Here is a 16,556-nt window from a genome sequence, read left to right on the forward strand (position 1 = left end):
ACGCTGTCCTAAATGTCTTAGTTACAGAGTCGGTTAGAGACAAAAAAACTGCAGATGCTGGAAGCCAAAGCAGACCCACAGGAGGCTGGAGGAACACAGCAAGGTAGGCAGCGTCAGGAGGGACAGGCAGGAGGCTGGGGGAACACAGCAAGGCAGGCAGCGTCAGGAGGGACAGGCAGGAGGCTGGAGGAACACAGCAAGGTAGGCAGCGTCAGGAGGGACAGGCAGGAGGCTGGGGGAACACAGCAAGGCAGGCAGCGTCAGGAGGGACAGGCAGGAGGCTGGGGGAACACAGCAAGGCAGGCAGCATCAGGAGGTGGAGAAGTCATTGACAGAGAATATCTTTAAAGTGGGCATCCTTTGAAGAGACTTCACAGTAGAACAAACTTGTTGCCATTTGCTGCAAGACCTGCAGCTGCTGAAACCCTGAGGAACTGCTGCACCCAAAAAGTCAACTCCTTTACCTGTCTACTTCAGTTCCAGAGTCAGCGGTGTTTTGAGCTGTTTGGTAGCTGTATCCATGGGAGAGTATTTCAGTGAGGTACAAAAGGCATGTTTTATTTAATGATGAGCTTCACAATTGATGGATAGTGAGAGTGACGTCCTCTCTAAACGAAGCTCACGTAAACACGAGAAATATGTGTTGAAAGAAGAAAGGTTGAAACCTCAGCTGGGCGATGTCAGTGTTGTAACTCTGAATACGGACACTAATACACGTCTCGTCCAGCTCCGATGAGGAGTCATCTACACTCGGAACATTAGCTTGCTGTCTCTCCTTGGATGTTGCCTGACCCACTGTGATCTCCAGCACTTTTGTTTTCGTTCAGCAAGTGTAGGGGATGGAAGGGCACACGTACGTTACCAGAATCAGCTGTTTGATTTGTACCCCATCATCACATACTTTGCAGGAACACTATCAGGCCTTTCATCTCCTGTGCTTTTGGGTAATGCTGTACAACAGAGACCTGGAGATTCAGGTACATAATCCTTTTGAAGTCTCCATCACATGTAGACGGAGCGGTTATGAAGTTTAATAGGAGTTGGGGACATCATGTTGAGGTTGTACAGGATGTTGGTGAGGCCTCTTCTGGCGTACAGTGCCCAGTTCTCTCACCCTGCTCTCGGAACCGGAGAGGGTTCGGAAAAGATTTCCCAGGAATGGAGGGGTTTGAGTTATAGGGAGAGGCCGGATAGACTGGGGCTGATCTCACTGCAGTTTGAGGGATGATCTTCGAGGTTTATAAAATCACGAGAGGTATGGATAAGGTGAACAGTATGTAACCTTTCCCAAGAAATATGCTCCTTTCAAGACTGGGGGCATATTTTTAAGATGAGAGGAGAAAAGGGGCAAATTTTTTAACACAGAGAATGATTGTGTGTGGGGTGTACTTCCTGAGGAGGTGATGGATGTGGGTACAGTTACAGTGTTTAAAAGAATCTTGTCCAGCCAAGAGGGTGTCGCGGTGAGGAACGGGCAGCAGAGAGGGTGCTGCGGTGAGGAACGGGCAGCAGAGAGGGTGGCGTGGTGAGGAACGGGCAGCAGAGAGGGTGCTGCGGTGAAGAACGGGCAGCAGAGAGGGTGGCGTGGTGAGGAACGGGCAGCAGAGAGGGTGCTGCGGTGAAGAACGGGCAGCAGAGAGGGTGCCGCGAAGCAGTCAATGGCTGTTACCCAGCGTGAGTCCAGTTATTGTTGCCTGTATGAAGTAAAAAACAGCTGGTAGATGTTGTACATTTAAAAATTATTGAATATGAATATTTATGACAGTAGATGCTTTACAAACAGACATTTAGGATTACTTTCAGAGGGATAAAATGGGGTTGGGCAGCAATAATTACATCAGCTGAATTTTAACTGAGTTCTGAGAGAATGCTACTCTGTTGGGTCAGTACTAAGGGAGGATCCGGGCGGTCAGTACTGTGGGAGTGCCACACTGTCGGAGGGTCAGCACTGAAGGAGTGCCGCACTGTCGGAGGGTCAGTACTGAGGGAGTGCTGCACTGTTGGAGGGTCAGTACTGTGGGAGTGCCGCACTGTTGGAGGGTCAATACTGTGGGAGTGCCGCACTGTCGGAGGGTCAGTGCTGAGTGAGTGCCGCACTGTCGGAGGGTCAGTACTGAGGGAGTGCCGCACTGTCGGAGGGTCAGTGCTGAGTGAGTGCCACATTGTCGGAGGGTCAGTGCTGAGTGAGTGCCGCACTGTCGGAGGGTCAGTGCTGAGTGAGTGCCGCACTGTCGGAGGGTCAGTACTGAGGGAGTGCCGCACTGTCGGAGGGTCAGTGCTGAGTGAGTGCCACATTGTTGGAGGGTCAGTGCTGGGGGAGGGCCGCATTGTTTGAGCTCTTTATTAGTTTAATGTTAAAAGCATGGACCACTCTTGGTCTACCGGAATAATGTAGAAAGTCCAATACCATTCTTTTGAAGAAGGATAGGGCTGCTCGGTATTCTGTCAATATTTATTCCTCTAGTCTGTTTAAATCAATGAGACAACCTAGTCATTACATTGCTGTTTCTGGGAGCTGGCTGTGCATAAATTGATTGCTGGATTTATGAAATTCCACTTCAAAATGTAAGTACTTTGGCAGTTAGGAGCATTGGGATATCCAGAGGTTGTGAATGGGCTCTATATAAATACAGTTGTTGTGGTGAATACACTGGTGTAATAACCTGGAATCCCAAGCTCATATCCAATGGTTCATATTCCACTGAAATTTAAATAAAAATCTGTAATAAAAATCCAATCCAATGGTGGCCTTTATTAGTTGTTGTAAAAACCCATCAGGTTCACTAATGTCCTTCAGGAAAGGAAACCCTCCATCCTTCCTTGGTCTGGCCTCCATGTGACTCCAGACCCACAGCAATGTTGAGTCTTTACTTCCTCCTGAAAAGGCCCAGCAAGCTTCTCAGTTCAGGGGTGGATAGGGATGGGCCAGTGGAGCTCATCAGCCATGTCCTCATCCCGGGAATCAATAAAAAGTAGCGTTCTCCTTTGAAGGGAGAGGCCGACAATCTGCTCTGAGGAACTCGTCGCTGGGAATGTCAGGTGATGGGCAAAATGGGTGGTTACGTCTGACTGTTTCTTATGTAGTCACTTGCTAAAATCCAGCAGAGGTTTCTGAGCATTTGAAGTAACTGATGTTGTTTTAGGAACATTCAAGAAAAATGCTTCAGAACTCCAGGCCTGCAGATGTGGTCAGTCTGTGAACCAATATCACGCGCAACATAAAATTAATGACCTCCTTTGTTTTGTAACGTGACTTCATGATGGATTGAAGGTTGACATTGAGTGGAGCTTATTTGGACTTTGTTACCAGGCCATGGTTTACTGATGAGTCTGAACACACCATGGACTGTGTTGGAAGGGTTTGCTATCGGGAAGGATGTTGTGAAACTTGAAAGGGTTCAGAAAAGATTGACAAGGAGTTGGTGGGGTTGAGCGATAGGGAAAGGCTGAACAGGCCGGGGCTGTTTTCCTGGGAGCGTCAGAGGCTGAGGGGTGACCTTAGAGAGGTTTATAAAATCATGAGGGGCATGAATAGGGTGAGTAGTCGAGCTCTTTTCCCTGGGGATGGGGAGTCCAAAACTGGAGGATATTGGTTTAGGGTGAGAAGGGAAAGATATAAAAGGGACCTAAGGGGAAAGTTTTTCACACAGAGTGGGGTACGTGTATGGAATGAGTTGCCAGAGGAAGTGGTGGAGGTGGTACAATGACAGCATTTAACAGGCACCTGAATGGGTATATGAAAAAGAATGGTTTAGAGGGATATGGGCCAAATACTGGCAAATGGGACTAGATTAATTTAGGATATCTGGTCAGCATGGACAAGTTGGACCAATGGGCCTGTTTCCGTGCTGTACATCTCTATGACTTTGTGACTGTTGTTCTGAAATTTTTATTTGTCTATTTTCTAATTTATTCCTATGATCTGTAATGCTACACATTTTATTTCATTGTTTGTTTTTCTAATTTTTTTCCTAAGTACTTGTACTGAAGAACCTGTACCAAGGTACCTTCTACCTAACATGACACTGTAAGTGGTGACTTGTAAACTTCTCACTGGAACCCATTTGAGTATGTGTGACAATAAACCGAATTCAATTCGATTCCTGTCTCTCAGCCCCAGGTTTTTCTTTGCTCCATCATTGACAGGCACCGATTCCGCTGCCTCTGCTCTAACCTCTGGAATTTCATTGTTAAATGTATCTTTCTTTTTGCATACTTTATTCCTTTGCAGGGTGTGAAGTCAGTTTGTTGTGCATTCTGAGTTGTTCCTTTTGAAAAGAATGGTTTGCTTGTTCATCCCAGAGGATAGTGAAGAGAACCACACTGCTATGGGTCTGGAGTCACATATAGGCCAGACCAGGGTCAGACAGCAGGGCCCCCTCCTGAAGGACATTAGTGAACAGATGAGTTTTTACAACAATCAATGATAATTGTCATGGTCAGCATTACTAAAACTTGCGTTTGTAAGTTTTGTTCTGATTAGATTCCCTATAGTGTGGAAACAGGCCCTTCGGCCCAACTAGTCCACACCGACCCTCTGAAGAGTAACCCACCCAGACTAATTGGCCTAACACTACGGGCAATTTAGCATGGCCAATTCACCTGACCTGTGCATCTTTGGATTGTGGGAGGAAACCCACGCAGACGCGGGGAGAATGTGCAAACTCCACACAGACAGTAACCCAAGGCTGGAATTGAACCTGGGACCCTGGTGCTGTGAGGCAACAGTGCTAACCACAGAGCCACCATGACCATGCCATCCTCAAAATCGAATAATTAATGTTAAAATTTAGCTCTGTATTCCAGATTGATGAATTGAATTGAATTTCCACTGGCTGCTGTGATGGGATTTGAACCCTTGCCTCCTGGACCAGTAACATTGCGACTCTCACCTATTACTCACTTGCTCCTCTAGGGCAGTGCTTGAAACCCAGCTCATTGAAGTTTGGTCACCTGACCTGATCCCTCCACATGTGGCCTAGGGTTGAATGTTATTGTGGCGCCTCGGGGAGTTTTATTACATTAGGGATGCGCAATCGATGTAAATCGTAGGAGTTTTGAAATAGTGTTGGTTTTACCCAGCAGAGTGAGGCTGTTGGTGGATGGAATGATCATTAATTCACTGATCGATTGCTTCTGTTGTTCCAGGTTGAAATCACCATCTGACATGGGGCTTTTGCAACCTGACCGTAGCCCCTCCCCCAATCTGGATCTACTGGAGACCTCGATGGAAGAGGACAGCTTTGAATCTCGCTCACGCCACAGGTAACTGGTTTTTATTAGATCATGGGATACGGCTGCGCCAGCATTTATTGCCCGTCCCTAGTTGCCCCTTGAGAAGGTGGGGGTGAGCTGCCTTCTTGAACCGCTGCAGTCCACCTGCTATGGGTTGACCCACAATGCCCTCATAGAGGGGACTTCTTGGATTTTGACCCAACAATAGTGAGGGAACGGTGATATATTTCCAAGTCAGCATGGTGAGTGGGTTGGAGGGGAAATTGCTGGTGCTGGTGTTCCCATGTATCTGCTGCCCTTGTCCTTCTATAGGGAAATCATCGTGGGTTTGGCAGGAGCTGTCTGAGGTTCCTTTGGTGAATTTCTGCAGCACATATTGTGGAAAGTACACACATTGCTGCTGCTTACTGGTGGTGGAGCAAGTGGATGCTTGTGGATGTGGTGCCAATCAAGTGGGTTGCTTTGTCCTGGATGGTGTTGAGCTTCTTGAGTGTTGTTGGAGCTGCACTCATCCAGGCAAGTGGGGAGTATTCCATCACACTCCTGACTTGTTCTTGTAGATAGTGGACAGGCTTTGGGGAGTCAGGAGTCCCTCATTGCAGGATTCTGTCTATACCTGCTCTTGTAACCACTGTGTTTGTTTGTGGTGAGTCCAACTGCGTTTCTGGTTGACGATAATCTGCAGGTGGTGGGGGAATTCAGTGATGTTGATCTCATTGAATGTCAAAGGGTGATGGTTAGATTCTCTCTTGTTAGTGATGGTCATTACCTGACATCTTTGTGGTTTGAATGTTACCTGCCGTTTGTCAGCCCAAACCTGGATATTGTATGGGTCTTGCTGCACTTGAACATGGACTGCTTCAGTATCTGAGGAACCGCTAATGGTGCTGAACATTGTGCAGTCATCGACAAACATTTTCACTTCTGACCCTGTGATGGAGGGAAGATCATTGATGCAGCTAAAGATAGTTGGTCTGAGGAGCTCCTGGGGTTGGATCTCCAACAACCACAACCATCTCCTGTCTGTCAGGTATGACTCCCAACCAGCGGAGAGTTTTCCCCCAATGCCCATTGATTCCAGTTTTGCCAGGGCTCCTTGATGCCACACACTCGGTTGAATGCAGCCTTGATGCCAAGGGCTGTCCCTCTTCCCCCTCCCCTCTGGAATTCAGCTCTTTTGTCCATGTTTGAACCAAGGCTGGAATGAGGTCAGGAGTTGAGTGGCCCTGGTGGAACCCAAACTGGGTGTCGCTGTGTAGGTGCTGCTTGAGAGCAGTGTTGATCACTTCCATTGCTTTACTGATGCCCCCTGTTTGATGGCAGATGTAGAGTGAGGTGGGGGGGGGGGGGGGGGGGCGGTTCTGTCAGGCCACGAGGTTGCAGATTGTGTTGGAGAACAGTTCTCCTGCTACTGCTGACCTACAGTGTGGTAGGAATGCCCAGTCATAATTTGCTAGATCTGTTCAGAACTAACTCATTTAGCACAGTTCTAGTTCCATAATGTGAAGACGAGACTTTGTCTCAATAAGGACTGTGTGACGGTCGCTTGTATTAATATGGTCATGGACAGAAACATCTGACACAGGCAGACCCACAGCTTTGTGGTTAGCTATTGACTACCCTCCAGGTCATAGAAATCTACAGAAATCTACCCTTCAGTCCAACTTGTCCATGCTGACCAGATATCCTAACCTAATCTAGTCCTGTTTGCCAACATTTGGCCCATATCCCTCCAAACACTTCCTATTCATATACCCATCCAGGTGCCTTTTAAATGTTGTACCAGCCTCCACCACTTCCTCTGGCAGCTCATTCCATACACACACCACCCTCTGTGTGAAAGTGTTGTCCCTTAGGTCCTTTTAAATTTTTCCCTTCTCACCCTAAACCTATGCCCTCTAGTTCTGGACTCCCCCAACTCAGAGAAACGATATTGTCTATTTATACTATCCATGTCCCTCATGATTTTATAACCCTCTATAAGGTCACCCCTCAGCCTCCGACGCTCCAGGGAAAGCAGCCCCAGCCTATTCAGCCTCTCCCTGTAGCTCAAATCCTCCAACCCTGGCAACATCCTTGTAAATCTTTTCTGAACCCTTTCAAGTTTCACAACATCCTTCCGAAAGGAGGGAGACCAGAATTACACACAATATTCCAACAGTGACCTAACTAATTTCATTCCTAGTGGTTAGCGATGAGCAATAAGGTGATGTTTAGAGTCATATGGTTATAACTGTTGCCTCCCAGCACCCAGCCTTGATTCCAGCTGTGGGAGACTTTGTGTGTAGAGTTTTTATGTATTCTCCCCGTGTCTGCATGGATTTCCTCTGGATGCACCGGTTTCCTCCCACAGTCCAAAGGTGTGCAGGTCAGGTGGATTGGCCATGCTGAATTGCCCATAGTGTTCCGGAATGTGTAGGTTAGGTGCATTAGGGCTACAGGGATAGGATAGAGTCTGGGTGGGATGCACTGTGGAGGGTTGGTGTGCTCTTGATGGACCGAATGGCCTGCTTCCACACTGTAGGGATTTACTGATTCGAAACAACATTGGTAAAAATGTCAAGATAGAGTCATACAGCCCAGAAACAAACTCTTCAGTCCAACTAATCCACACAGGCCATGATCCATTAGTCCCACTTGCCTCTGTATAGCCCACATCCCACCAAACCTTCCCTATTCTTTAACTTACCCAGATGTCTATTAAATGCTGTAACTGTGACTACATCTACCAGTGCCTTTGGAAGTTCACTCCACACATGAACCATTCTACATCTCCTGAATGAATGAGACAAAAATATTCCGCACAGTTATAAATGTGACAAGTCTTCAGGACAATACTGACTGTGGAACAGGAGACCCACCTTGTCCCGAATGAGATGGGTTTAGGTCGGTTGATGTTTGGTGTGGGAAAGGCTCTGATGTTTCTGCTCTGGTGACTGATTGGCCATGACTTTGTGTCGCTCCCATTGAGATTACTGGGCCACAGTATTCCCAAGCATCGTTAGGAAGGAAGGTCAGTCTGCCTGGACAATAAACACGGATGTATTAGCTTGTTAGAAGAATATAGCAGCACGGGGGGACCTGCTGGCTGTTGCCAGGCTGTGAGAGTGTGAAAATTCCAATATATAGGCTTCTTGTTGTTAATCATTACCTGTCTGAGGTTAAATGTCAGCAGGTTGTTCCCAGTCATAGAATCTCTCCAGTGCAGAACAAGGCCATTCTGCCCATTGAGTCAGCACTGACCCCCCCCCCCCCCCACCTTGTCAAAGAGCATTCTATCCAGACCCACTGCCCCTCATGGGTTTCTTTTTTAGCACGGCCAGTCCACCTGACCTGCACATCTTTGGACTGTGGGAGGAAACTGGAGCACCCGGAGGAAACCCACGCAGACACAGAGAGAATGTGCAAACTCCACACAGACAGTCACCTGAGGCTGGAATCGAACCCAGGCCCCTGGTGCTATAAGGCAGCAGCGCTAACTACTGAGCCACTAATTTCAGATATTGCCCAGGGTCCTGTCACTCTCCTAAAGACCTGCAGCGAAGGTTTGCCAGACTAACACTTGGACTGGCCAGCTAGTCTGATGATGATAGGTTGGAGAAGCCACTCTTGTATCCACTGGGATTTTGAACAGTATGAGGCAACTTGATTGAAACATATGACCCCCGTGGGTGAATATACAACAGTGTCTATTGGACTAGCTTTTTATTCTCGTCTTTGCTTGAATTTTGGTTTCACTGTCTGCCAAGATGGGACTCCCAGAATGGTACTTTGGGATAACTAGAGACGGGGACGGAGACAGATCTTTCCCCCTGAGAGGGTCATGTACCTTTTGGAGCTCTGTTCCTGAAGCAGAATCCTTGGTGGATAGATTCTTGGTGAAAGGTTAGCAGGGGAGGGAAAGGTGGAAACTTGGATTTCTGGTTGTACTCAGATCACCGCTGACCTGTTGAATGGCAGGACTAGCTCGAGGGGCTGAATGGCCTACTTATTTTCCTTGTTTATTGAATATTCTGTTTAGTGAGAAACAGCAAAGAGCAAATAAATCCATTGAGTAACCCAAAATTTAAATATAAATTTACAATTGGAGGAGGGGAGTGGCTGAATTTACAGATGACACAAAGATTGTTGTGAAGTGGATGGAAGGAGGTTACGCATTGATGTTGAAAGATTGTCGGATTGGACTAAGACCTGGCAGATGGGGCACCATGTAGGAAAATGTGAAGTTGTTCACTTCTGCGAGAAGAATAGGAAAGGAGCAGTTTTCCTTAAATGGACAATGACTGTGGAATTCTGGGTTGTATCGCTGTCTATGGCGGCTTAGCACTCCCTGAGGAACTGCCTCTGTCCGGCTCAACCAACCAGACTCCCAACGTTCTGACGCTGAGACCAGCTGTTTCCCTCTGGACCTTGGAAAGACTGGGTTCAGTCTGATGATGGTAAATTTGTTTCAATTTATATTGAAGAGAATGTACAAATGAAGTAGAAACTCAATCTTTTGGGTAAAGTCCTCGCTTTAACATGAAGCTCTGGGTGCACTCCAAGGTGAACACCTCCATTTGTGTGAACTCACTCAGACAAACTAAACCACGGTCTAGGATTCCCTGCCGCATGACTCTGTGAATCAAATCTTTCAGAGCTGTACTGAAGGTGATTCACAAGTTCGTGACTTTGACAACTGACCAGCACATTCGCTTTTGTCTATTCACAGGGACCTGAAGTTAAATGATTCTCTGAACTCTGATGATTCCAAGAGGTTTCACCGTGGCTCAGTGAGTATTGCTCGCGATCACCCCGTGTCAGAGTATGAGGTTAGCCCAAGGTTACCAGTTCTCCAAGGTTGTCTCTGAGAATCACTCTTGGCTTTCTCCTGTCCACTGTGTGAGCCATTACTCTGGAGTAAATCCATTAAAACACTAGCAGGATACTGTGCGGTTCCCAGCCTTGGTTAGTGATTATAAGGATATCAAGAGGGCTGTTTAACGGGGAGGGATAGTTAAAGGTGGATACCAGGAATATGTCTAGCTACAGTTGGCAGCTTGAGACTTTAGGTTTCCTGAACTCTGATCAAACCCTGAGGATCAAACCTCGGGTTTCTCAGTGATTGGCAAAGTCAAATCCCCGAAAAGGGGACATTGCGCAGGTGGGTGGATGCTGATCTTAGCAAAGTGTGCTCACTGCTCTGAGTTCCCCTCTTTCCCTTAACTAAAAGGGAGCTGGAGGTGCAGTGATGATGACACTGGAATGGTCACCCAGAGACACGGGCTAACACCCTGCTGTGGTGAAATTTGAATTCAATGAAAATAAAAGTGAGTCTAATGGTGTCCATTTGTATTATAAACCCATCTGGTTCATACTGCCCTTTAGGGAAGGAACCCTGCCATCCTTGCCTGTGTGGCCCATGTGTGAGTCCATGTTGACTCTGGGCAACGAAATACCGTTGATGGCCACCTCCTGTAACATGCGGAAGAAAGTGCTGCGTGTTGATAGTTGGCCAAGTCCCAGCTCAGTGTTGTTGCTTTGTGGTCTGGAGAGGGTTCACAATAAACCTAATACCTGGGGAATGTGAAGAGCCCTTTGTGAAAGTGGATGTGTGTTACTCCCCAACACCATCCTCATTTTCGAGAAAGAGGGTCAAAGTTGGCTTTTGGCCAGGAGCTTGTAAGACAGACCCAGATTCTCTGCCTTCTGTAGATGCTGAACGTGGGAAGTATCAGATTTCCAGGTGTGGTGCGACCCAGTGCTCCTTTCGCGCTGCAATTCTGACCCTCTGACCCTCTCAACAACTTCCAGACTCGATATTATTGCAGCTCTGATCCCTGATCCTGCTCACGATCCATCATCAACCTCTGACCCCTGACTATTGCACAGCACCACCCACAGACTTCCTACTCGCTCCCTCTTACACTCGAGTGCTGGCCTCCTGACCCCTGACCATCTACACAATGCACAGTATCACTGTCCTGCCTTCCCCTGACCCCTACATTGTGATTCCCACTCTCCCTAGCTCCTGTAGACCTGTCTGACAGAGTTGTGACTGATCATCCCCATACGTTACATATCTCCTCATTCCTTACTGCCTGACTCATTCCATGAGTTAAGAATTCGATCACAGAATCTCCATTCGGTGATTTTATGATTCTATGAAAACATTGGCATTTTGGAATCCCTGTTTCACGCCAGAATATTATTGTTAAAGAGGGAATTCACAATCGATTGTAGACAGAGATTCAAGGTGTTTCAGTCAGTGGTTTAGGTTCACTCCCCCACTCATTAACCCCAAAGATTACAGTGATAACTCTATGGTCTTTTGGATAAAATATTGAGTCGTAGTGCTTTGTTCAACCTGGTTATGTCGTTTTGAGGGCAGCACTGCAGTGGGATAGCAGTGGTATGTCAAATGGATGTATGACGTGATGTCCTCCATCCAGAGACTTGAGATATAACGAAAGGCAATTGACCAAGTGTGGGAGTGCTGTACTGTCTGAGGTACTCTCTTCCATGTGAGATATCAAACTGGGATCTTGCTCTGCCTCACAGTTGGCCCACCTTGTATGAGAACTGAGGGGTTCCTAGCCAATATATGTCCCTTAGAACAGGCTCAGCTGAATTATTTATTGGATGATAGCTACATTGCCATTTTGAGATCTTGCTATTTATAAGTTGGTGGTGCTGTTTACTATTCCAACCCCCCCCCAAAAAAAAACACGATAGTTTTCAAGTGCCCTGACGTTGTGAGGAATGCGATTTTAAAGCCTTTGTTTCTTTCAGACGATAAGGAAAAACAATTCTCAATATCACAAACTCTTCAAGGAAGTTCCCGAGCAAGAGTTGTTAAGAAAAGGTGAGTTGGGATGGAGTGGGTCGGTGACTGGGGCAGGGAATAACTAATGTGCCGGCTTTCAAAACCCACATGAGGATATTTGAAGTTAAGTTTGGTTGATAACTGCAGGGGAAATCTGCTTCGAAAAGCCGAGCTCCTGTGGGCTGGGGACATTGTCTGTAACAAAACAACTTCCAATGTTGAAATAAACTCTTGACGTTTTTGTAATAAAATAGCACGTGTATTTTAAAAGTGGTAGCACTTGAATGGAAATTAAATTAATGAACCTGAAATTGAAAGCCAATCGCAGCGATGATGACCATGACAGCAATCTTTAGTCAACAGAAAACACCGATCTGGTTGACTACTATAGGAAAGGAAATCTCTGTCCTTACCCCGGTCTGATGTACATGTGACTCCAGACCCACAGCGATGTGATTGACTCTTAACTACCCCCTGCCACTCTATTGTTATTCATAACCACTTTCTCCAGTGAATTTAGGGTTCAGCAATAAATACTGCTCCACAATGTCACAGGAAAAAATTGATTTTGTTTTAAACTTAAAATTGAAACAGAGTTTTAGCATCTCTGCCCTCTCCATATTCTTGGTGCTGAAGAAGGGGTTCCACCCAGAACATCAACTTCTCCACCTCCTGATGCTGCCTGGCTTGCTGTGTTTTTCCAGCCTCCTGCCTGTCTATTTTGCGCTCCATATTCTGCCTTTTTCTCTATTATTTCTGAAAAAGAAACATTTTTTCATCTTGCCCTTATCAGGACCCACACAAGAATACCAATTCAAGGGAACAACATTCTTAGACTGTGTTAGGAAGTTTGGTAAGTGAATTCTTGGAGGTGGCTCAGTGGTCAGCACTGCTGCCTCACAGCGCCAGGGACCCGGGTTCAATTCCAGCCTCAGGCAACTGTCTGTGTGGAGCTTGTACATCCTCCCCGTGTCTGCATGGGTTTCCTCCCACAGTCCAATGATGTGCAGGTTAGGTGGACTGGCAAATGAAGAGAGATTGGATCAATGAGCAGTTTATTCGCTGGAATTTAGAAGAATGAGGAAGATTTCACAGAAATCCATACAATTCCAACGGGACGAGACATGGTAAAGGCAGGCTGGATGTTCCCGATGACCAGGTACCCCAGAACCAGGGAATCCCAGCCTTAGGATACAGGGTTGGCCATTCAGGACTGAGATGAGAAATGTCTTCACCCAGAGAGTGGGGAACCTATAAAATTCTCTGTTGTTGAAAGTGGTTGGAGCCAAAACATTGAAGATATTCAAGAAGGAGGTGGATGTATTTCTTAGGACTAAAGGAATCAAAAGGATGAGTACAAAGTGGGAATGGGAGGCTGAGTTGGATGATCAGCCATCATCCTATTGATGGGCCAAATGGCCTACTCTTGCTCCCATAACCTGGTCTAATATTATTCCAACTCCACGCAGTGTTGTTGCTTGCTGTTTGCTACCTTGGGGAAGGGTGAAGACAATGCAAAGTAAATGCTTCTGTTTCTTTGCCCTCACCAAGAGGCTGGCAGTGACAGTACATGTGGTTAACTGCACGCAAAGGGGTGTTGACAGAAAAACATTCACGTAACACAGAGACAAAGAGCTGTTGCTGTGTAAATAATCCCTTGAAACACAGGAAGTTTCGGGAGAAGGAAGTCACTGATCAATCCCACGAAGTCTGACTCTTTTGCCTACTTTTAGATTCCAGTCGCCTCTCTCTATCACATTATGAAGGACGTTCCCTCTCCACTGCCCACTTTAAGCCTCTTGTTAAAACTCATCTCCTTGGCTAAACTGAGTCCTGTCTGGCTACCTTTAGCTAGCTGCATGTTTTTGTGATGATCTCTCAGTGTTGGCATCTTGGAGCTTTATCCTTCTGACTGACTGACTCAATGAGAGACATGAAAGTCACAATCCACAGGATATTTTGACGTTAAATCTGCTCTGTTTATGTTGGATGCTTGGAAATTGTAGGGTTCATGTTCTAACTTTGGGTGTGGCATGGGAGGTGTGCATCCCCATGCAATTAGGTTTTCCTGAAGGACACTCCCAGTGAACAGCATCTTGGATAAAGAGGACATTTGTAAAATCTATGCAGGAGAGCAAAATTCCATGCATTCTGCTTCAAGCAGTGGGGTGGGAGTTCGTGACTGGGCCATCCAGTAAGGTTGCAAACAACTGTTTACATTTGTGTTGCCCTTATAACAGTAAAAACGTCTCTAGCAGCTTCCAAACCTGTGAACTCCAAAGTATAAGGTAGGAGTGCCATGGGAAGCCACCACCCTCATGTTCCCTTCCAAGCCACTCCCCGACCTGACTTGGAACTTTCTTGCCACCCATTGTCACTGATGTCAAAATCCTGAAATTCCCTCCCTCAGGACACTGGGGTGTCCCACCAGCAGCGGTTCAAGAAGGTAGCTCCGCATCACCGGCTGGAGGGGATCTAGGGATAGGTAATAAATGCCAGTCCAACCAGCGATGCCCACATCCCATGATTCAAAGCTAAAAGCCATTCCACAGGAACGTTATCAGACAATAACTGGCTACAAGCCATGAAGGAGTTATTAGCAGAGAGTTCATCGATTTACTGGCCCAAGTGAAGATCGAAGGAGCATCCTGATCAGTGGCGAGGGATTCGAGAAGGAACTCGAGAGGATGGTAAGTGGACAGGAGCAAGTTAGGGATGTAGTCGAGGTTGGATTTGAAGGACTCCTGAGTTCTCGGAAGGTTGTAGAGCTGGACCGAGTTGCAAGTGCCTTTACAACAGTGACACCGTTCAGATGTTTCCCGCGGGGAAAGCTGAGTTGGAAAAGCGGAGCAGGTAAACGGGCCGGGGAAGCCGGTAGGAATTTCTGGACCATGTGGTTTCCATCACCTGCTGCACGTAGTGAGAACAGCAGTGATTGGGTACGACATGGAGAACATCTTTCACACAGACTGACCCATCTTGCTGCAAGTGACAAGCAGAGAACAGTTTAAACACCTTTACAGCACTACTACATGTAGCGACTAATTGTAGATCATTTTCCTCATCAATCTGTATGGAGATGTTAATACAGACCTCCGGAGGGGGTGGGAATTGAACCGAGACTCCTTTCTCCCAGCAGGAGGGCTGAGTGCGTTGCCCTACAAGAGTCCAAATGTAGCCTTCACTCAAAGTGCCGTTATAACTAACATTAGGACACCACGTATTGCTGAGTGACATTTCCTCACTTTCTCCATCACAGCCAAAGAAAATTCAGGATTGAGTGATAATTTATATGGAATTAAAGAGTCCTCTGGATCCACAGCTGTGCTGGTCCAAAACACCCACCTAAATATTGCGACCCCACTTTCTGTCACTTAGCCTCGTGTGTCTTGGCATCACAAGTGCACATCTAGATACGGCTTCAATGCTGTGAGTGATTCTGCCTCTCCCACTGTTTGTATGGGCAGTAAGTTCTAGATTCCCACCACCCTCTGAGTAAAAAGGGTTTTTGTCCCCCCCACATGTCCTCTAAACCTTCTGCCCGTTACTGTAAATCTGAGGCACTTACACCCACCCACCCCCACACACACACAGTCATTGCTCTCTCCATCAAGATGAAATGTTTCTTCCTGTCTCCCCATAATCTTAAATATCTCAGTCATACACCCCCCTCTCAGCTTCCTCTGCTCTAAGGAAAGCGACTCCAGTCAAAGCATCCTGGTAAATCACCTCTGCACCCTCTCCGGTGTTATCACATCCCTCCGAGCCTGTGGATTCCAGAACTTAAACAGGGTTAACCCAGGAATTTGCAGCTGGTGAGTTCCCATAGTTAAGTATGTTTCTCTCTCTTTACAAATGCTACCAGACTTGCTGAGTTTCTCCAGCTTTTTCTGTGTTTGTGTCTTTTATACCTGCCGTCACAATTACCAAGAGGTTGGATGTTAATTCTCTGCATGTGAAGTTCTGGGGGAGGACATTACTGTCCGTGTGACAAGCTCGTGGAGCCCCTGTGGATGGGTCTAACGGAGTTAATACCTGGGGCTCCGTGCAATCAGCCCCACCCATCATGACATTGGGACAGTCAAGGAGAATCTCTCAGGAGATAGGCCGAAGGCTTCGTTCTCAAAAGTCTCTACAGTCATGTGGATCCTATTCTCATAACTTGTAAACAGAGATGTAATAAACTGCATGTGGTTTAATTGACAAGACTTTTCATTAGACCAGAACCCTCGTGCACGTTATGCCATGAAGGACTCTAGAGAACCCATGGACTTGGAGGGAAGAGATGGCTTATACACACATCAGGAGCCCTAACTACAACATAGAAGTGTACAGCGCAGGAACACACCCCTCGGCCCATGATGTTGTGCTGAACATGATGCCAAATCAAACTGATCCTTCCTCCTGCCCTCAGGCCATATCCCTCCATTCCTTGCGTATTTCATGTGCTTTTGTAAAAGCCCCTTAAACATCCCTATCATGTCTAATCCAACCCCACCAGTGTATTCCAGACTCC

At 46.8% G+C, this 16,556-nt stretch overlaps 1 protein-coding gene across 4 annotated transcripts in view; it reads left to right on the forward strand.

The window, feature by feature from the left end:
* gramd2aa (GRAM domain containing 2Aa) overlaps nt 1-16,556 on the forward strand; it is a 67,492-nt gene that overhangs the window by 20,991 nt on the left and 29,945 nt on the right. For all 4 annotated transcript variants that reach the window (XM_072553237.1, XM_072553236.1, XM_072553239.1 and 1 more), the window contains exons 2-4: nt 5,149-5,265; nt 9,947-10,007; nt 12,007-12,079. In XM_072553237.1, coding sequence (XP_072409338.1) covers nt 5,149-5,265; nt 9,947-10,007; nt 12,007-12,079 — 251 coding nt within the window. The remainder of the gene's footprint in view (nt 1-5,148; nt 5,266-9,946; nt 10,008-12,006; nt 12,080-16,556) is intronic.

Source organism: Chiloscyllium punctatum, chromosome 33 (genome assembly GCF_047496795.1).
Source record: "Chiloscyllium punctatum isolate Juve2018m chromosome 33, sChiPun1.3, whole genome shotgun sequence".
Taxonomy (NCBI): Eukaryota; Metazoa; Chordata; class Chondrichthyes; order Orectolobiformes; family Hemiscylliidae; genus Chiloscyllium; species Chiloscyllium punctatum.